At 41.6% G+C, this 23093-nt stretch overlaps 1 protein-coding gene across 1 annotated transcript in view; it reads right to left on the bottom strand.

Moving 5' to 3' along the window:
* The window catches only part of LOC108434379 (limbic system associated membrane protein), a 347051-nt gene that overhangs the window by 61664 nt on the left and 262294 nt on the right, over positions 1-23093 (bottom strand). Inside the window, exon 3 of the mRNA XM_017709450.2 lies at positions 1869-1994. Coding sequence (XP_017564939.1) covers positions 1869-1994 — 126 coding nt within the window. The remainder of the gene's footprint in view (positions 1-1868; positions 1995-23093) is intronic.

Genomic DNA, 23093 nt, shown 5'->3' on the forward strand with positions numbered 1-23093 from the left:
TCAACACCCAGGATTCCCAAAACTCAGCAATAAAACCCCCAAACTGCTGCGGTAATCAATCTAGACAGCTTCAGGCATTCTCCTGTTACTTAGCAAATAAACACATTCATTAGTGAGCTACAGCCAGCTGCCGTCAAATGCTGGAGGAAATATAATCTGTCACAGGCTCCAGGCACCAACATCGCACCGTCCTGGGGATTCAAACACTGAACATTCCTCTTGCATGCATGGCGCAGCAAAAAAGATCAGGAAACACATACAGCGTTCATTAAAACGGCCAAGTATCTGTCAAAAACGCAAAAGAAACGTTCTTCACCAAACCTGCATCTCCACTCCTGTAGAGTAAACTTTTCAAAAGAACTTTGTTCCTCAGAAACAGAAGCGCAGAAGTGAGTTTAATCTGATGTTAAAAGCTGTTCGTTGTCTCCGAAAGAGCTCTTTGAGATTATCAATTCAAGTCAGATCAAACGCACCTAATCCATTCCCTTTGAAAAACAATCTGTCTGTGGGCCTCAGAGCCTCCGACCCAGACTTTTTACACAGTGGTATGGCAAAAAAAATCAAATTTACACAATTTTACTCCTTATACTCACATGTAACTGATCAGCCAAGACACTTTATATCAAATAGACTTGCTTATGTGCTGCTGTGCAGCATTCTGTTATCTATAAATGCTGTGACGATGTTAGATTCCCATTATTATGCTGTTATAAAGCCTTATCAGTAACTAGTAACTAGTACCTTTTCAAGCCAATAATAACTCATTTACAGGCATCATTAAATGACGACAGATATGAGGTAAGCCCTGTCCAGAGCACTTTTGTGTATTATACCTGTCATCTTATCCATTATTAAGCCTTATGAACCCGATATCCAATATCATGCTCATAGCAGAAAATTAAGTTGCTGTTTATTACTACTTTATTAAGCAGTAACAAATATAAACTAAGCATGTTTCAGAGCCCTTTTATTTGTGCATTATTCATCACAATCTTGTGAAAATGATAGAGTCCATTATTAAGCCTCATGAATCCAATATCCAATGCCAATAGCTGAAAATTAAGTTGCTGTTTATTACTACTTTATTAAGAGTGATAAGGTGAAGAAAGCCCTTTCTCCCCCATTTATTTACATTTTATACATTACAATCTTGTAATCTTGTTACAAGCATGTTTCAGAGGCTGTGAATATGTTAGAGTCCATTATTAAGCCTCATGAATCCAATATCCAATGCTGTGTCAATAGATAAAAATGTAAAACATAAGGGGCTGGTTATTACTACTTATTAAGTAACTTGAGCTCCTTCCAGAGCCAACACATTACAACTTTGTGAACATGTTAGATGTCCATTATTAAGCTGTAGCATTAATCAAGGCATAATGGTTGACACCTAATGTTCACAATGCTATGATATATAATAAAGTGCTCTGGAAAATGATTATTCCAGCTTACTTACTGCTTATTACAGTAGTAATAATCAGTCAGTTCATTAGTAATTACTGGCTTAATGTATTTAACAGCTTTGGATTCCTAAGTCTTAATGAGGACATAATAATGGACACATTGTGCACAAGAACATTATATATAATGAACAATGTCCTCTGGAAAATGCTTACCTCATATTAATTACTACTTAATGACATAGTAATAAGCTAGTCCATTAAGAATTTTGATTTAAAAGTGCTTAAGTATATTACAAGGTCATTATTATGCCCCTCCCCTATACTACTATCAGTGCTCAATGCAATTTGAGGCAATGAGGATTTGGGAATGCAGTAAGCACAATGCTAATTGGTGGGGTATCAGCATCCACTACTACCAATATTAGCCTCATAGACTCCAATGCAAACAGGTATAACCGCCCTCACCTGATGGATTGAGCAGCCTCCAGGTGATGGAGGGATCTGGCCTGCCGTTAGCGAGGCAGCTCAGCGTGACATTGCTGCCTTCGTTCACAGTGATGTCCTCCGAAACTCTGTATATGTTGGCGGGAACTGAAATAAAGAAATAAAAAACAAAGTCAACACATCAAACAGGGCAATTCCACCAGAATTACTATGAGTGTCGACATAGATTCCCCCGAGACCGGCAGACGGTTCACAGCCTCTTAAGTAGACGTTAAAGGGATGTGTTCTCATAACGTGATAAATGAAACAGCTCTTAAAAGGTGTGACACTGACCCAAAGTGAAAGAAAGACTGTTTGAAGTGTGATATAAATTCAATCTCTCAGCTGACGCAAGACACACGATTACACCATTCAAAATTAAGCAGGAATTGCACAAGACGACTGCAGGCAGCTTCACATTTGCTTCAAAGTAACTTATAAATGAACTGGCTTCTGATTTAGTGCAATCTCCCTGGCCATTAAATTAGAAACACTGACATTGTGCTTCCTCTAACTGGCCACTTTATTAGAAACACCGACATTGTGCTTCCTCTAACTGGCCACTTTATTAGGAACACCGACATTGTGCTTCCTCTAACTGGCCACTTTATTAGAAACACCGACATTGTGCTTCCTCTAACTGGCCACTTTATTAGAAACACCTACGTTTTACTTCCTCTAACTGGCCACTTTATTAGAAACACCTACGTTTTACTTCCTCTAACTGGCCACTTTATTAGAAACACCCATGGTGTACTTGGTCTAACTGGCCACTTTAGTAGAAGCATTTCCATTTTTCTTTCCCTTACAGGCCATTTTATTAGAAACACCTACATGGTATTTCCACTAACTGGCCACTTTATTAGAAATACCTCCTTTGCATTTTCCCTCAATGGCCACTTTATTAGAAACACCAACACTGATCTTCCCCTCACTGGCAACTTTGGACTTTTTTAAATTAAATTGTTGTATTTCCCCCTCACTGGCCACTTTATTAGAAACACCTACCTTCTTGTTCCACTTACTGGCCACTTTATCAGTAAAAATTGTACCTACTTTACACTAATTGTGATGTTAGTGTGAGGTTCAGGCGGTTGCTGGAATGCTGGACTGAATTAAGAGTGGGGAAATGTTTAAATGCAGAGCTCAATGAGATTTTAATGGAGACTACGCTGGTGGTTTTCTGGCACGGAACCAAGCAGTTTAATCCATAAAATCACCACTAATCACTCACAAATGAGATTTTAACTTCTTTATGCCTCATGTTGATATTTCCTGTGGAGGGAAACCTTCTACGTGAGCAGAGCAGAACAGCAGAAGTGCTAAATGAAACCTGCAGAGATGCCAGCAGACTGATATAGTCAGGGCTGCCCCTCCGTAGCAAACATAAACCTTCCACAGACAAACCGACGAGGTGGTTTTGATGAACGTTTGGATCGGACCTGCATATTCATCACCCAGAAGCGTGGTATTATTGAAAGGCCTCCGCTTCCCCGGCGTGATTTAGCCTCGCCGTGATTTCGCAGCGGACAAAGAAAGACGAGGCCGCGAGGCTCGTGCATATTCTGTGGGATAGGAGAGGTGTAGCGTTTCTCCATGGGTCAGCATTTCAGCTGCGATCAATCACTCGGCGGGGGACGTTTAATACATCACGGTGGTTCCCGAGCGGCATCGCTAATTCAGCGCACAGCTAGCAGAGGCGTGACGCAGCATAACAACGACGCGGGTCTCTCTCGGAAAGTTTGTCTTAAAGCGTTGATTTCACAGATACAATCCAAAGAACAGGTGACAGGCTGTGCATACTTGATTCAGCCCTTTACCATTCAGCAAAACAAATAATGAGCAAGGATGGAGTGACAGCTCTGCATTTGTCTTAGCAACACGCAATCTATACACTTACTGAAATCCCTCTCCTGTAGATCCACATTGCTGAGGTACGGTTAAAGACTGAAGTGTTTCTATTAAAGTGGCCAGATAGTGGAAGTCCAGTGTAGGTGTTTCCAATAAAGTGGCCAGTTAGTGGAAGTACAAGATTGGAGTTTCTAATAAAGTGGACAGTGAGGGGGAGCACAAAGTGGGTGATTCCAATAAAGTGGACAATATGTAGAAGTAAATATAGTTGTTTCTAATAAAGTGGCCAGCTAGTGGAAGTATGATGTGTTTCTAATAAAGTGGCCAGGTAGTGGAATAAAAGTGGCAGTTTCCAATAAAGTGGACAATATGTAGAAGTATGATGTGTTTCTAATAAATTGGCTGGTGAGTGGAAGGACAGGGGTGGAATCAGAGGTTCTGCTGTTGGTGCCGACTGCAGATGTTGAACGTATCAGCTTATTTTTGACTGACATTTTGTAATTAAGCCATCAGCTTTTAAAAAAACCCCGGTGAAGTTTGTCTTCGTCAGCGCTGATTTACCTCTTCATGCCCTCTGGGTATTCGAGCTGTGAGAGTGCTCGGCTTTCGCTGATGATTGGACTAAAATGGCATCAATTAGCCACTTTTCTCTCCCCCTCAGAATCCCAGCTATTCTGTGAGGTTTTCTTTTGAGAGGGATGTGGTTATTGAACTAGTCAGCATGTTGGGTGGATACAAAACCGGGCACAAAACCAGTCAAAAGTTCAGATACACCCAACTCTTAAGACATCAAAACTACAAAATAAGACACATCGCTGTTGGCACAAGAAAACCTTGTATCTCTATTTTTGTAGTTTTTCACTTTTTGACATAATTACAAAATACCTGTGGTTCTTTATATTGCGTGTAACTTTCATGATGAATAGACTAAAATAAACGGCCCAAAACGACTTGGAAAGACGTCTGGTTCCATTGACTAACATTAAATGTAAAGTAGGTTTTTTCCTTCTCCTGTAAAGTTGTCATTTTGGAGATACAAGGTTTTCTTTCAAAAACAGTGATATGTAATGGTGCAGTGACCAGAAATTAGTTGAATTTTTCAACAAACACTTGTTGGTTGCTCAAAGCTGTACCTTCAGTTTCAGACATGCAAGGGTGAGCAGGTGAGATTTCAACTTTATCACTGACCCTCAGCCAGGCAAACAAACCCCTGAGATCTGTCCACCTTGTCTTTAAGCCTTAGAATTTGCCAGCAATAGTGATCTTAGTGGCGGAGCTGCAATCTGTAGGTTCTCTGGTGGTTCTGGATTGTAAATAAAATGTCTATATTTGTGTAGTCATGGCGACCTCTGGTTCCTATCACCACCACTGTAAAGACATCTGAATCAGTACGAGTGGCTTTACATGCGATTTTAGTTGCTTGAAATGTCCATTGCACAACTCATTTGAAACTCAGTTGCAAAAGTTGCAAATGTTACAGTTTCATGAAACTTGCTAAAACAACCAATAACATCACAGTCTGAAAGAGTTGATTGCAAACAGTGGACGAAAAATTATTTATTTGAAGAGTCCACTTTAGAACCTAAACCTCAACCCAAAGCTTAAACCCAACCCTTACCCTGGTCCAAATCCTAACACTAACCCCACCACTGTAAGAGTTTTAACAGATAGTTTGTTATCAACTTGAACATCTGGAGATAATCTATCTAATACCAAAAGATGAAAGATGAAATGGTCAATTGGACAAAGGAGATACTCCTTACTGGCTTGATGCAAGGTTGGCAGTTTTTCATTTTATCAATAAAAATGCCGCTTAAAAATCACAGATAGATTGATTTCATGCCACGGGTGTGTTTATACTGAAAGAACGACACTATAGATTTAACAATATTAGCCATTTTATTTGGCAAACTGGTGGAGCAACTGAATATGTTTCCTGCAACTTTCATGTAAGTACCAAATTGCATGGACGCTAAGTTGTGGGCAACTTCCAACATGCAACTAGTTGCATGATAGTCTTGGCGTCTAAAGCCAGCCTAACTTGCTCTGCACCGAACCATGAAATAACGGTATAAATGACTGAATTCAAATCTTAATAAATATCTCCTCTTCTATGCACAAGCAAGCTGTAAAATGTGAGAGCGATGATGAGGCGGACGCATATACGAAGAGAAGCAAGATTTATTCGGGGCAAATCCAGAATCAGGGTCTAAACAGTGCAGGTTCAAAGAGTCAACACATAGAGAACAATGTACAGACATGACAAAAAGGAACACAGACTAAACACAAAAACAGAGACTAGGAAATAGAAACAGAGGCCAGAAGATATGACACCAAACAATACAATACAAAGACCAGCAAACTCACAGGGGAAAAAAACCAAGCCTAAATACAGGCACAGGTTAACAAGACACAGGTGGTTAACACGAGGGTTAACAAGAAACAGGTGAGGACCAATCAAGGGTGGAGTCTAGAAACAAGGGGGCAGAACAGGGAAGAATCAAAACAAAGAAGCAAAACAAAAGCACACGGAGGACTGGGAGGGGCCAATTGTGACACAAGCAAATTGAATGGATTGAAAGGCTTGAATCTCCACTTGTTTCAATGAGCTATGAATAATTGGCATAAAATCACATTGTGCTTTGACAACTAAGGCTTCTAAGGCTTAAAGACAAATGTGAGAAGCTGGACAGGTGTGTGGGTTTTGATTGTCTGGCTGAGGGTCAGTGATACAGCTGAAATCGGGAGGGGGATAAAAATGCTCCCACCTGCTCAGGAGACTGATAACTCAGCCTGGCTGGTGGGCTGGAACAGAGTCCGGGGTTTATAACTCAGCAAGGAGACATTACTGGAGCGTCTGGATTGTCGTTGCTGGGGATTGTTATCTAAGTTATGGCCGCTCCTGTGGCCTCTCTGCCTCTGTGGCGGCCCGGGAGTCACTCCGTCCATAACTCTAAGGGACAGGGAGAGAGGCCCTGTGGCGGACGCCTCGTTTTTTTCAGGATGGCTAAATGCTTTTTGCTGGTTCAATGGTTCTTTTTGTGCAAGGTGGCAATGGCTAGCAGTGTGCGCTAACAGAGCGGTCAGTGGGTGAGTGATAAGGGTGAGGTGATAGAGCCAGCGTAGTCGACCTGATGGAAGATCAGGAGATTGAAAAAGATGCATGACATTGAAAGAGTGACCGGTTGACATACAGCCATGCCAGCAAACTGGCCCAGTGCACAAAAATATTCCACGATTTCTCCAGAAAAAGGGGCATAACTTCTCTTCAAAAATGCTAAAATTTGAGCAACCACCACTCATTTTTAGCTGTTAGCGTACATGTTAACAACATTAGCGACTTGGTAAGCTAACAACATTTACAGCATGTGGCTGACGCTCTTATCCAGAGCGACTTACAACGTGATCATTTTACACAGGTAGGTGAAAGTAGTGTTAGGAGCCTTGCCCAAGGACTCTTATTGGTATAGTGTAGGGTGGTTACCCTGGTGGGGGATTGAACCCCAGTCTACAGTGTAGAAGGCAGAGGTGTTAACCACTACACTATCCAACACTCTCACAGCAGTAAGTTACTTACATTTTTCTCCTCAGAGTAAAAACATTGGAAAACGCCAGTCTTTGTGTAGTTCCGAGCATGTATGCTTATGACATTAGCTACCCAGCTAGTTAGAATTTCACCGGTAAACTCCTATCCTGTGGCTGCACTTACGGTTGTCTGGGGCAGATCTAGCTATGACTGAAACACCTGAACTCAATACTTACACCTTTGGCTATATAGTGTACATGCCAGGTTTTACCAAATGCCTTGAGGTAGACAAGCAAGCTCAATTCAGCAAAAGTCCTTTAGACTTGGATCTCTAAATATTTCAGACACCAGAACAGTCAGAAAGTGAGAGACACCCACACCTTCAGATTTGTTAGCGCTTTAAGTCATGTAACGCATCCAAGGCTTATGCTTCTGTCAATAAGGCTAAAACTAAAAGGCAATACTGCTGTGCCACCAACATGGTAACGATCTCCCACTCAGCGCTGAGTTACAGCTCCAGGAGAGCTGGAGGAGGTGGACACTGGGCGGTCAGTGTTGGACTCCTCATGTGACGGAGATGCTGATGAATGTGTTTACTGTCACTGTGCTCGCTCACTCGCTCACTCACTCGCTCACTCACTCACTCACTCACTCACTCACTCACTCACTCACTCACTCACTCACTCTGCCTGTTAGTCATCATCTCCTCTTCTTCCTCCACTGCAGATACACTTACAACACCACATATTCACTGGGTCAATCTCCCAATTCTCTCTCTCTCTTTCTCTTTCTCTCTCTCCTTTTCCTCTCTCTCTTTCTCTCTCTCTCTCTCTCCTTTTTCCTCTCTCTCTCTCTCTCTGTCTCCCCTTTTTCCTCTCATTAATTTTTTCCTACAACTACTTTTCAACTTTTTTACCTTATATGACACCCTTCTTTCTCCCAGATGGCACCTCTGAAACTCCTCCCTCCCTCTCTCCCTCTCTCTCTCCTTCCCTCTCTCCCTCTCCAGCCCCCCCTCTCCCCCCCTCTCTCTCCTCCCTCCCTCCCCCCTCTCATTCTCTCTCTCATTGCCTCGAAATAGAAAGAAATCAGCAAAGAAAAAAGTGACCGTGCTTCTCTAACACGCATGAAATTGGAACAGGAGTCGAAGCCGCGTCTGACAAAACGGCCTCTCAGAGAAATATGTGTAAAACCCTTCACAGCCCACCCCCCTAAACCCCTCCACCCCACAATGCAGAGGCGATTTAATATTCAGTCTATGCAGTCGACGACTGCAAGATCTGATCCGACCACTTGACCTTTCTTCTCCTCTCCTTGACCGTTTTCAAACTAACCGCACGTACATAACAGCACGTCCAGGGTCGACGGCACTGAGATAAGGGAAAATAGTGGACGTGAACATCCATGTCGCCACAGCAGGCGTGAGAATGTGCTTGTTTACTTCATTTCAGACGTTTTGGAGTCGTTTGAAATCAGACAATTGTCTTCCGTTATGGACGTCGTGCTGAACAGGCAAGCGAAGGGAGAGGAGCGTCAGGCGTATTCCCAGATGTGCGTGAAGTTTTTATCCGGATGTTGGAGGAACCTTGTCAGTACAGATGGCGTAACGATGTCTCTTCCTTCTAACACTGGAGGAAAATCACCCGCAACGAGTTACTTTGCAAAGCGCAACTAGCGACGCTTATGCATCTGTTCTCTTCGTACGCCACTGCGTATGTCAGCGCTGATGATGCATCGGCTCTGATCTCGGCTCAAATGAATTAGATCCTTTCGCAACGATGAGAAGTCAGCTCCATAGACAAATTTTCCATGCGGAAAACATCTCCCGCAATTTGTCATTGTGGTGGCACACGGCTTTATCACTGAAAGGAAACGCCGTTTTTTCAATGTGTCACCATAATTCAATGGTTAAGATGTAAACAAAGTGGTTCAGAGCGGTTTGGTGTGAAACTCTCCGTTCTAGAGAAACTTACAGAGTCAGAACTGACTGTCACAGTGGTGGTGATAGGAACCAGACGTCCACCTCTAAAAGCTCCTCACAGAAAGTTCCTACATGAAATGGCTACAAATTCACTGCCTGGCATTGTTTTATTAGAACAGTTTGGTAAAGATTCTGGTGTCAAATGCATGATTTTGCTATTGTCAACATTACATATAAACATAAAAACGTGTGTAGGTTCTCTGGTGGTTATGGATGGTAAATGAAATGTCTATATTGGTGTTGTAGTCATGGCAACCCCCAGTTCCCATCACCACCACTGTTAAGACATCTGAACCATTTCACACCAAACCCCTCTGAATCTCTCTGTTTACAGCCAATCAGCAGCTCAGATTTGGGAACATGCATGCTTATTGGCTCACAGATGCTGAACACTGAATACTTAGATATTAAAATTTGGTACTGAATGATAGAATTTTTGATACTGTTTATATAAATTGGTTCATACCATAAAGGTTGTGTCCAAGGCCAACACTGTTTTTCACCCATTGGTACACTCTGGTTGTTTGAACTCTGAAATGGACTCTTTTCAAGTCATTAATTCTAGATTTGATTCTGGTTGTTGACTTTGGGCTGTGTTTGTTTTTACCCTCATATTCTATTTTTAAATTCTAATTGGGAGATTATTCAACTTCTCCTAGTTTCATTTAGAGCCTGACCGATACATCATCTGACCAGTGGTACCAGCTGATATTGACACTCTGCGTTTTTGGAATCTGCAAAAAATATCATAAAAATAATTTAATTCTGCCATACATTTCTATTCAATTACATAGAGTGCAGTCAGCATACACAGACTGTGTTACCTCAACATAAAGGTTAGTTGTTGATGGAAGAAAATTGAAATATTTCAATGCATTTTGAGGTTTAATTGGAATGGAATTCTCTTTGGAATTAAAAAAACGTTCATTCAGTCAACAATTTATTAAACAGTACTTTTAATACATTTTTGTCTTTTTTATATATTGTGTTGAAAGATAATGCCATTAATTTATTTTGTTTTATTTGTTAATTTTTAGTTTGTCACTCAAAGAAACTCATTGCTTCATTTCTTTGTGTGTGATAATTTATTGAAAATTCCCAAATACTTCTGTGTCATGGCATTTCTGGCATTTGAACCCACAACCTCCAGGCGATAGAGTGAAATCTTAGCATTTTTATGACTTAAGACTCGAGAGATTTGAGCTTATGAAGTTGTGCTATCAGTCCATCCTCCAGGCCCCGACGACAGCCGCGAGAGCTGGCAGGAAGGTGGGGCACAAACCACGGGCACTGCCTCCTGTTCTGCAGCAAGGCCGTTAGATTGCCTCTCATGTTCAGTCCAGGTGACCGAACTGGGGAGTGGGGGTGGTCTCCTCTCACAGCCGTCGGTAGACTGCTTAAGAAGTGTTACAAATGAGAACTGTCAATCACATCAGTGAGTAAAGCACTGTTTACCTACAGCAAATTCAATAATAAGTATAAAAAGTATTGGAATTTTTAGCCCCTAATATTGGAATTTTGGATATCCCAGACTCAGTGATCTCTATGGTCCTAAGCAGTTGCTAGGTTGTTGCTAAGTGGTTGCTAAGGTTCCTCACATGACTAATAGGATATTGCTAATTCTCGGCTATTAAACTCTGGTCACTCAGGTCCTAGTTTGCCCACCTTCAAAATGTCAGTCTCCAAAATGTTGTTTAAATTATGTTTCAACAGCTCAAAGATAAAAACAGGTTTTTATTACAACGTAATTACATGCACTCAGTGAATGAACGCGGAGTAACCCTCGGCGCTCCGCTGTATCCCGCTTGACTCGCGAGCGTTTGATCAATCCTTGTATTTCTTTCTGGCTCTTTTTGCCCACCCAGAGCCCCTCCTTTGCTTTGACACTCACCCTGGGGAAGCTCCTGGCCTAAATGTTTAAACCAGCCTTGCTAATTACCATTCCGCCGTTCGGCCAATAAAAAGCTAATCGTTGCAAAAGCAGTCACGGCCTTGAGTGCCTCCTCAGAAATAACTGTCAATTACGCGCCTGCCGGGAAAACAGAGTCATCACCGGTCACGGGCAGCTTTGGTGAGGCCACGGTAATGTGTTCATCTAGTGCGACATCAGACGAATCAAATAACCTAGCCTGAGGGGAGAGAGAGAGAGAGAGAGAGAGAGGGAGAGAGTGGGAGAGAGGGAGAGAATCTGGAGAGAGAGTGAGGCAGGCAGGAAAATGAAATACAGATAAAGACAGACAGATGAAAAATAGCCAGAGAGGGAGGGAATGGAAGACTGATGGGGGCGAGAGAGAGAGAGAGAAATAGGTAGAGAGACAGTAAGGGAGGTGGGAAGAGTAAGTAGTGGAACTGACCCACTCCTTGACCCCTAGAGAAGCAATCAGTAAGCAGGCAGACGGGGAGAGTGACAGCGAAGGCATGAGTTCCTCCAGAAGGGTACTAAGGGGAGGGGTGCCATCAATTCTGCCAGCCGCAGGGAGGGCCGGTGTCCGCTGGGGTCGCCAGGCACTGACTCCGTACACAGAGCGGTCAATTAAATACACTCTCACAACTGGCATGTGAGCTTCTTCCTCCCATGCAGACGGCGAGGCAGACGAGGTTTTGAATGAAAATGCTGGGGATCCAGAGAATACTCCAGGAACCTCCATTGTTTCAAAGGGGCAAGTTCACCTCCTCTTAATGTGAATGTGAATAATAGAAGAAAGCACTAAACTCAAAAAAGGATTCATCATAACACGGAATAGGTCTAACGAAAACTATGACTATGAATATCCAATCCTTGCGATGACTCCTCAGAGTCAAAAGCTAGTTTTAGAACTACAGTAGTGCATTTCCTTGAGAAAAGGGGTGATTACACAGCTAAAGCAGTTGCTAGATGGTTGCTAGGGTGTTGTTGAAATGTTACTGTGTTATTTCAGTTGGTTGTAAAGGTGGTGATAAGTAATTGCTAGGGTATCATAGGTGGTGGGTGTTGCTAGATGGTTTCTATGGTATCCCGTGAGGTTGCTGGGTGCTTTCTATGGTATCCCAAGTGGTTGCGAGGGTGTTGCTAGGTGGTTGCTATGGTATCCTAAGCGCTTGCTAGGGTGTTGCTAGGTGGTTGCTATGGTTCCCATGATTATTAGGATGCTGCTAATGGACTTGTACCAACATGACACAAGTTGCACTTGATTCGTTTGGGAAAACAAATGTCATTTATGGAAAATTGAATGAAAACTGTATGAAAAATGCGTATATAAGCCCACGATGCCGATCAGAGTGATAATTCTGGATTTGGAGTTGATATGTTGAAAACTATGGGATGACTTAGCGGACAAACAATCAGCAGAAAAGAAGAAAAAAAGAGGAATAGACAATGGGATAAAAATGGTATTGCACATTGCTTTGCCACACTACTGACAAGTTTGCGTGGGTAGATAGACTGCCAATGCTAACATTATTAGCAAATATGCTAGCATGGTTCCATTTCCCCCCCTCCAGAATAAATGAAAGAAAAGCTCAGAAGGTCAAACATGCTTTTCCCAGGGCTTGTCTCTAATGGAAGAGAGACTCCAACCTTTTGATCAGAAGCTGTAGAATTGGAATTCTGGAGTTTCCGATTCTAGATCTTTCAGGTGTAGACATTCTGATTCTACACCTTCCCATTCTAGACTTTCTGGAGCAATACATACTTCTGATTCTAAACAATCAAATCTATACCTTCCAATTTTATATCTACAGCTGCTCTATATCTGCCCATTTTATACTTTTAATTCCAGATTTTCTGATTTTATGATTCCAATTCTGAATCTATACCTTACAAGTGTATAATTTCTGATTCCATACTTCTAATTCAAGACCATCGGTCTCCAACCCTGGTCCTGGAGAGTTATCTTTCTGTGGAGCCGAGTTCTTCCCACAGTTTACCATGCCTACTCTAGCTAATCAACCTCTTCCCAAGTCCCTGATTGGCTGGATCAGATATATTAGAGTTAAGTAAGGGGTGGGGCAGCTTATTTGATACAGACTACAACTAAACTCTAGAGGAAGGTAGATCTCCAGGGCCAGGGTTGGAGACCATGGCTCTAAACCTTCTGATTCAATATGATTGCAAATTTAAATACCTTACGAACCTATAACCCACTCTTCCATACTTCTAATCCTAGACCTTCAGTTTCTATGATTCCAATTCTGAAACTATACCATACAAACCTATAACCTGATTCCATACTTCTAATTCCAGACCTTCTCAGTCCAGACTGAATTAATTCTAGTTCTTTGGATTGTATATGATTCCAGTTCTGAATCTATACCCTACAGACCTATAACTTCTGATTCCATACTTCTTATTATAGATATTATAGATATTATAGTTCTGTATATCCCTAACATTTGATTCCTTTGTCTTATATATATCTTTTGTCTAGGTACTTCCAACACTGGAGCCTTCTTTCAAGGATCGTAGGACTCACTTAATTTGTCAGAAGGCTCCAATTATACATGTTTTATATATAACTTTATACTTTATAAGCTATATAAGTTTCCTTCTCTTTCCAAACTCCAATGCATACATGTACAAATGACTTTAATTGAGAAGTCCATAAAGAGAAACAATCTCTTGTAATCCTGGAACCGTCAGTAACACAAATGGATTAAAACGCAAAAGAAATTCTGACTGATATACTGGATAAAGTGAAATCGGCAATAAAACTCTTCCAGAATCCTCTGGACTCTACTTCTCCTGAGCAGGAAGGTAGATGGTCTCAAACAAAATAAAAGCAAGTGGGGAAAAAAAGCAAATGGGTTTGACGTCATCTTAATTAACACTAACAATTATGAAAGTCAAATGTTTCAGTATACCATTTTAAAAGTGTTAAAGGTGAGTATGGTTATTGCCTTCACATCTGAACATTGCAGTCACATAACGCCTGTTTTTAACAACAGAGATAAATTTAAACTGAATAATTATTGAGGCATCTGACTGAAGAGCAATCTGGGAACAGTCATTTATAGCATTTGTATTTTAAGACTTGAAGACTTCTTCAGGAACACACTGAAAAAATGATCTTCTCAAGGGAAGTCATGCTAAATCTTGTCAATAAATCTCGTATTTGTCATTCTCAGATAGTTTTTTATACTATTTTGGGAGGAATTAATTTATTTCTGGACGTGAATGTGCTTTACATTTAATCTACTCCATTCATCTTTATCTGCCAATATACCACATTTACTTCAGACCTTGCAAAGTGACTTCTTTCATCAAACCAAAAGCCAAAAATGGATGAGAAACTAATCTGTAAGGTGGAAAACAGTGCACTGTATGGCCTTTCCTCTATGTCCACCAAAATGAGACCATTTCCAGGGAAACTCTCAGACTGGTGGAAGTTTGTTACATTTTCTGTCAGCTACCAATGTTGCATTTAAATAAGTTATAGAATGTAATTTGTAGATAGTTAAGGTCTTGTTTCCAGTGTGGACATCCTGAAGTCTTTGTGACTAGCTTGATAAGGCCTCTTCTCTTAAAACAGCCCTAATTCTTAATGCCATGGACCCCACAAGATGTTGTAAACATTCCTTTGAGATTCTGGTCTATGTTTACATAATTGTGTCTGTAGATTTTTCACTTTCATGCTGCGTCCTACCACATCCCAAAAGCATTTCATTGGATACCGGTCCAGTGACTGGGAAGTCCATTAAAGAGCATCAAACTCACTGTCATATTAATGTGACCAGTTTGAGGTAACTATTGCGTTGTGACATGATGCATTATAATGTTGAAAGTCACCTATTGGTGAAAGTCACCTATTGGCCATGAAGGGATGCACATGTGCAATGCAGCACCATTACTCACATTCAAGCAAATTATTAATTGGTATTAAAGCACCCAAACTGTGCTAATAAAACATTTTCCATACCATTAGACAACCTCCACCAGCCTGGACTGCTGATACAAGGGTTTTGTGCTGTTAGAGCCAAGTTTTGACCCTACCATCTGTGTGCCTCAGCAGAAATTGAGATCAGATTATGTGTTTCAAGTCTTCAGCTGTCCAGTTTTGGTGAACCTCTGCCCACTGCAGATTCAGCTTTCGGTTCTTGGCCAACAGAAATGGAACTCAACATGGTCTTCTGCTGTTGTAGCCCATCCACCTCAATGTTCTAAGTGTTGTGCATGAGGGTTTTCTGCTCAATAAGTCTGGCCATTCTCTACTGATGTCTCTCATCAACGAGGCATGTTTGTCCGTAGAACTACCACTCACTAGATGGTTTTTCCTTCTTGTACCACTCTAAGTAACTATAAAGGCTTTTGTGCAACTGAAATCATCGCTTATAAAACTACAGCATGTCTGACACCAACTAAGATCAAAAACACTAAGATCATGTTTTTTTCCTTATTCTGATGGTGGACATTAACACTACCTGAAGTTGCTGGCCCATATCTGAGATTTTAAGTACTGCCTCACAATTAGCTAATTAAGGTTCCTAATAAAGTTCTCAGTGATTGTGCTCACTCATTTTCTTCACAGAATAAATCAGATTTAATTTCTCTAGTTGCCTTGAAGCAACTCATAACAGTACATCATTCATTCGTAAAGTTTCCACCTACTGCAACTGTCAGTTGGCATCCCTGTTTTGTGGTCTGGCTTTAGGAAGTTCTGTAGATCTTTTCTTTCCTGCCTGTTGTAATGCTTGTTAAACTGTTAAAGCTGTGCTGCTGCTTTCCACATGGAATGGTTTCATTTGCAAAACAGAGGAGTTTAAAAAACCTTTACACTGTGATTATATCAATTACTACAAACAAAAAGAACTAATACCACACTAAAATCAAAGGTAGCTTACTGGTTCCTCTGTGGAGGGGGCACTGTAGCAGGCACCACATCCCCACATACACCCCCCCCAACACCCCCCCCCCCGGTCCCTGACGATAATATCATCAATTAGTCTTTGATCTTTGAAAAGTTCTATCAAATCTTCTCTTAATTAAAATGGATGATTGTTAATTCCCTAAAGATTTGAACAGTTTGGAGTTTAAGATTAAACACAATCAACTCAGTGCAAAGATTAAGAACAGAAGGCTGAATATCCAGAGAGAGAGAGAGAGAGAGAGAGAGAGAGATGACACTGAAAGAGAGGGAGTGGGGAGTATCAAAGAGAAAGTAAAAAAGATAAAAAGAGATACGAGAGAGAGAGAGGAGTCTGAAAGAGTTTCTTCTTCTCTCTCTTTTCAGTCTTTTCTCTTTCTTTTCAGTTTCTTCTCTCTCTCTTTTCCATCTCTTCTCTCTCTCTTTTCAGTCCCTTCTGCCTCTCTTTTCAGTCTCTTCTCTGTCTCTTCTCAGTCCCTTCTGCCTCTCTTTTCAGTCTCTTCTCTCTCTCTTTTCAGTTTCTTCTCTCTCTCTTTTCAGTTTCTTCTCTTTTCAGTTGTTCTCTGTCTTCAGTCTTCTCTCTCTCTTTTCAGCCTCTTCTTTCTTTTGCTCTTTCTTTTCAGTCTCTTTTCTGTCTTTTTTCAATCTCTTCTCTCTCCCTTTTCTGTCTCTTCTATCTCTCCTTTCTGTCTCTTCTCTCTATATTTTCAGTCTCATCTCTCTTTTCAGTCATTGTCTCTCTTCAGTCTCCTCTGTCGCTCTTCAGTCTCTTCTCTCTCTCTCAATCTCCCCGTGTCTGTTTCTCTCTCTCACACTTTCTATCTCTTTTCAGCCTCATCTCTCACTTTCTCTCTCTGGCTCTTTTCAGTCTCTTTCTTTCTCTCTCTGTCTCTTTTCAGTCTCTCTCTGTCTCTGTTCAGTCTCTCTCTGCTTCTTTGGTCTCTTTCTCTCTCTGTGTGTCTCTTTTCAGTCTCTCTCTCTCTATCTACTGACTCCGGTATTATTAGCTCCTCCATCACCCAAACCTACTGAATGCAAATTTAATCTCTCTCTGTCTCTCGGGGGTTTGGGAAAAAAGTGGTCGTACATTTTTTTCTGGATGGATTTCGGTAGATGGGAGTTACGAGTGAAAGGAATCTCCCAAACAGCTCCATATTTCACGTGCGGCATTGTGGGGGAATAACAGCCATCTGTTTGCGTTAGCGCCGCCAGCTTGCTGCTTTTGTGTGTCATTTTCACCCATTGGAGGCGAGAGGCGGTAATTTGTTTGCTGGTATATGGCTGTGCTGCTCCAGGAGAGTCTTCTGAAGCTCCCTGTAATTAAATGTCCACAGAGTCAGCAGGAAGTGCGTCACGGAGCTGTCACTATGTTGCTAGTGGCTAAGCGGCATTAGCGCCTCTCTCACTTGCGGATTGTAGTTCAGTCCAATAAGCTTCCCAGTAATAGCAGTACTCAGCTTTAGAGTCACCAGAACAACATTAAAAGAATACACTGCATAAGGGAACAGTGCCTCCTGACCAGGGTTGCCAGACTCTTTGAAACCATTCTTAACTTGCATTTTAGGTCAAGAGCTAAACCATAGAAAGGACCCTAAGAAAATGGAACCCTGGGAATATTGAATCTTGAGAACATAGATCCATGGGAACATAGAACCCTGGGAACACCGAATCCTGGGAACATAGAGCCCTGGGAACACAGAATCCTGGTAACAGAATTGTGAGAACATCAAACCCTGAGATAATAGGGCCCAGAGAACAGTGGGAACAGAGGACTTTTGGATCACAGACTCCTGGGAACACATGACCTTGAAAATATGAAACCCTGACCTTGGGAACACAGGGCCAAGGGAATCTGGAACCCAGAGAAGACTTTGGGAGCATAGAATCCTGGGAACATATGGCTCTGGGAACATGAAACCCTGAGATCAGAGGAAATGAGAAAAACAGGACCTTGAAAACATAGAACTCTGGGAACATAAGACCTTTTGGAACATAGGACATAAGAGCTGCGAAACACAGGGCCATGGAAATATAATCCTTTGAGAAAAAGGAGTCCTGGGACCATACAGCTCTGTAAACATAGAACCCTGAGAACATAGGATCTTGGAAAAACAGAACATTGGAAACATAAAACCCTGACCATGCAGTGCTAGGACTACAGAACCCAAGGAACACAGGACCTTGGAAAAAATGACCTTGAACATAGTACCTTGGGAACATAGGCCCTGTGAATCCCAGGAACATAGAACCCTGAGAACATAGAAACGTACAAACATAGGACCCTTGAAATATAGATCCCTGGGAACACAAGACCTTGAAAACATTCTGCCCTGGGAACATAAGACCTAAACTAGGCAACCTAAGACTTTGGGAAAACAGGGCCCTGGGAACACAGAATCCTGGGAACATAGGGCCCTGGGAATATAGGTACTTGGGAACACAGATTACTGGTAACATAGGATCCTAGGATCATAGAATTTAAGGCCCTAGGAACAAAGGAACTTGGGAACATAGATATGCTCCTGTCTTTTCTAACTTGTGAAATAGGAACAATTGTAATAAATGCAGTTTCCTTTGCCAGACAGATTCTGAGGTTTCTGTGCATCTACAGGGTTGCAGAACATTTCATTTTGTGCCTGTCTAATTGGAAAGTTGATCAGCATGCATATTCTAATCTCACAGTGTCTCTCGGCTGTGTGAGCACCTTTCTCTCTCTCTCTCTCTCTCTCTCTCTTGTTCTGCTGTTTTATCACTCTCTTAACGTGAAAAAAGCATGTGGTAATTGCAGCATCTCAGCTACCACAATTTAGCCGTGTTAACATTCAGAGCATACAGTTAGCGTCCTCGGCTTCGGGGGAGGGCCGCCATACTTGTCAAGAAGCATGTTCCACTGTAGACTGAGCTTAACTCACACACTCAGAGAGAGAGAGAGAGAGAGAGAGAGAGAGAGAGAGAGAGAGAGAGATGGCCCCAGAGTGCACTGAATGCAGTATTAATCGCAGCTTGTAGCTAATGCTAGTGTGCGATGTCCTGTATTAGCCATTCCCTTCTGGAACATCTGCTCCACAGCATGGCATCGTGAAAACTTCATGACAACAAAAATGTGACACCATCAATTGCTGGTGCGAGAATATGTTCCGGGCTGTTGTCTCAGGCGAAGCACAGCCAGACAGAGAAGCATTTTAGGTTCTTCTGATGAATGGATCTGAGTAGACTGGAGTGTGTTAGTGCCAGGTTGTAGCTGGGAACACAGAACCTTTGGAACACAGGATCTTGGAAAACAGGACCTTTGGAACACAGAACCCTGGGAACATAGGACTCTGGGAACATTGGATGCTTGGGAACATAGGATCCTGCTAATATAAAGTCCTGGAAATGTAAGACCTTGGGAATATAGAACACAGGGAACATAGAATGCTACACACATAGGATCCTGGGAACACAAGACTGTGAAAACATTCAGACCTGGGGATCTAGGGACCTTGGGAACACAGGGCCATAGGAATACAAACCCTCGGGAATATAAGAGCCTGGGAAATTAGAACCCTGGGAACATACGACTTTGGAAAAATAGAACCATGGAAACATAAGAGCCAAGGAATATAGAACCCTGGGGACATATGACCCTGGGAATAAAGGACCTTGGGAACACTGTACCTTGATAACATAAGGCCCTGGAATATATGACCTTGGATATCCCAAAACCTTGAAAACACAGGGCCATGAGAATATGAACCCTGGGAATATAGAAACCCTGGGAACACATGACTTTGGGAACATAGTACGCTAGGAACATAAGACCCTAGGAATATAGAGCCCTGGTGACAAAGGGCCCTGGAAATATAGAAGCCTGGGAACATAGGGCCCTGGGAATATAGGACCTTAGGAACATAGATTCTAAGTGAACATCAACTGATGCACTGTGACTGGACAATATGAATATATACGTATTCAAATATAATTATTAGTTTGTCACTATCATGTCACAACCTCATAGTCACATTTGTCTCACTGTAGGCAACTAGCACAACTCACACCAAGCAGAATTCAAAACCTCACCAGCCAGCAACTCTGCTAATTCCCATAAAATTGATCTGGGTTTGCTCATCAATACCTCAGTCAGCTACTAACCTAGCATGCTAAATATTCTGCTGCAAGCAGCTCAGCTGAATCCTCTTTGTTTGGACAAATCAAGTCCTTACAGTGATCCTCTCATCGTGGTCCAGCAGCTCTTTGAATTCCAACAAAATTTCTCTTTACTAGTCATTGTCATGTTAACTACTATGCTTGCCAGCTAGATGCTTGCAAAAAGTACACCTCACCCTGCTGACCAGTATTGACTTGCATGCATTCCATGCTGGTCTAAGCTGATTTATACTGATGTAAGCTGGCATGGTGCTGGTTGACCAGCATACCAACATCCAAAACACAACATATGCTGGATTTTCTAGTGACCAGTCTTGTTGGCCCAGCAGAGCTGTGCCCTTGGTCAGGAGAAATCAAAACCTCATATTTGCAATTACCTACTTGTGGTCAAGCAACTCTTCTAGTTCCCACAAAACTGATACATGTTCACCATCATTCTCATGATAACCTACTATGCTAGCTATTCTAGCAACTAGCTCAACTCACACCACACTCCGGCAAAACCAGCATATGTGTTTTGGATGCTGGTCACCCAGCATGACCATACTGAATGACCAGACCAGTGTAAACAAGCTTAGACTAGTATGGAGTAGCTGTTGTTTCAGCAGGGCAATCAAAAGAAATTGAAACCTCATAACTGTAGTGATCTTGTAGTCCAGCACGTCTGCTAATCCCCACAAAATTGATCTAAGTTTACAAGTACTAGGTACTAGCAACTTCTACAGCTCAGGCACCTTCCTGTGCAGAATGAATTAAAACCTGATGTTTGCAATTATCTCCTCGTAATCAAGCAACTCAGCTTGTTGCCAGTAAAACTGACCTTTGTTTACTTATCATTGTTGTGGTCAACCACTATGCTAGCTAAGTTCAGTCAGGAGAAACAGTCGAGCGGCTACACTAGGAGGGAGGGTGAATCACATTTCTCAAATAAGATCAATTAAACGATGACTTCACCAAATGTCCAGATGCTGTGTGGTGTTGTAAGTGAATGGCTAGACTTCTTCTGCCTCTTGGTTTAAAGAGTAGAAGACACACGGCACCACCTGGTGTCTAAAATTAACTGTGCAAAAACTCAAGCCATTGCTGTTAATACTGGGTTGTGGAATGGTGACATGCATTCATGAGCAAACGTTTTGGCACCCCTGGTCATATTAGATGTTTTTAATCAATTTGAAAATAAACATCTTATAAAATCTTTTTATAAGAAAAGATTTCTGAACACTTAAGTGTGCAATTACTGTTTATTTGCCATGTTCAATATATTGAAAAGGGAAAAGAAAAAGTGTGCAAAACTTTATGTTTTATGAGCACAATTTATGTTTTATTTTCTTCCAATATACAAATACACAGAAAATACGCACTACAATATGATGAAAAATGTCATATTTTTAAGGTTATACTTAATACTTACCTTAAACTAAAAGACAAATTGATGCAAATTGTGAGGCAAATGTAATTTATCATATTAAACTGGAAGCTCATTTTTCAGTTAGCATTCCTTTATTAAGCATAAAACATATGACATGGTAACAATAAATGAATCAAGTTGATTATATATTGTAATAAAATGATGTTGAAAATGAAGAAAGAAGCAAGGTCGCAAAATTTGGATATTATATGGAAAATATGATACTGTGTGTCACGATTGGCCCCTCCCACTCCTCCATGTGCTTTTGTTAACCTTTTAGTCCTGTCATGTGCTTTTGTTTTGGTTTTAGTCTGGTCCATGTGTTTCTTTGTTTTTCTTCCTGGTACTGCCCCCTTGTTTCCAGACCCTGCCCTTGATTATACCCACCTGTGTTCATCACCTGTGTCTTATTAACCCCCTCATTGTCTCTCTATTTAAGCCCTGTGTTTTTTGCTAGTTGTTTGCTGGTCTTTGTATTGTTTGATGTGTTGTTTGGTGTTTGGACTGTTCGTTGTGTATGTGGATTTTGTTATTTAGTGTCATTCTTGCGGCCTTCATAGTCTGTTTATCCAGTGTTCATTTTTTGTTATGTCTGTCCCCCCTGTTCTCCATGTTGGCTCATTGACCCTGGACTGTTTTGACCCTGAATATGGATTTGCCCATAATAAATCTTGATTATCTCCACATATGTGTCTGCCTCATCATCACTCCCCGATGTTACACTATGTTATCTTTAGCTGCTTTTTTTAATGTTGGAAACTTCTTGTAACAAACTGCTGAAATGTTACCTTTATGAATTATTCACATATTCTTATTCGGGCAACCGGAAATCACATCATTTGACCATAAAACTAATAGAAACAGTAGAAATAGTGATTTTCACACTCTGTAAAGCATATCCTCATTTAGGCTCTGGCTAATCTGACCTTTTAAACTAGCACAAAGCTCAGTAAAAGCAATCAATGCAAACTAGTAAAGCAGCACCGTTTCTAGTATTACTGTACGCTAATCTCTCTCTTTCTTGTTCTCTCTCCTTTCCCTCTCTGTCCATCTCTTGCCCCCACCGAACACTCAGACATCGATCAGTGCTGCCCTGTATCTGAGCCGTAGTTTTAATTAGTCTCCTCTCCTGCCCTTGATTGGATGGGCTGATCAAACGAGCAGAAAAGACGAGGGCGTACGCCGGGCTCGATAACAGCCTCACGGGAGCAAGCGTGCGCATCTTCCACAACCTTCACACCAGTCACAAAGTCATGAGCCACGCCACGTTCTTCTGCGGAGCGAGAATTAGTGGTGGATGCTAAAGCTAAAAACTTTAGCGCAGTCATCTACAGACTGTCCTGAACACTGAAGACGGAAAGGGATTTGTTGCTGTCCGTGATGCTGAAGAACATCCACAGGCCGCTTTATTGGAAACCCACTCACTGGCCACTTTATTAGTAACATTTACCTTTTA

Source organism: Pygocentrus nattereri, chromosome 17, assembly GCF_015220715.1.
Source record: "Pygocentrus nattereri isolate fPygNat1 chromosome 17, fPygNat1.pri, whole genome shotgun sequence".
NCBI lineage: Eukaryota > Metazoa > Chordata > Actinopteri > Characiformes > Serrasalmidae > Pygocentrus > Pygocentrus nattereri.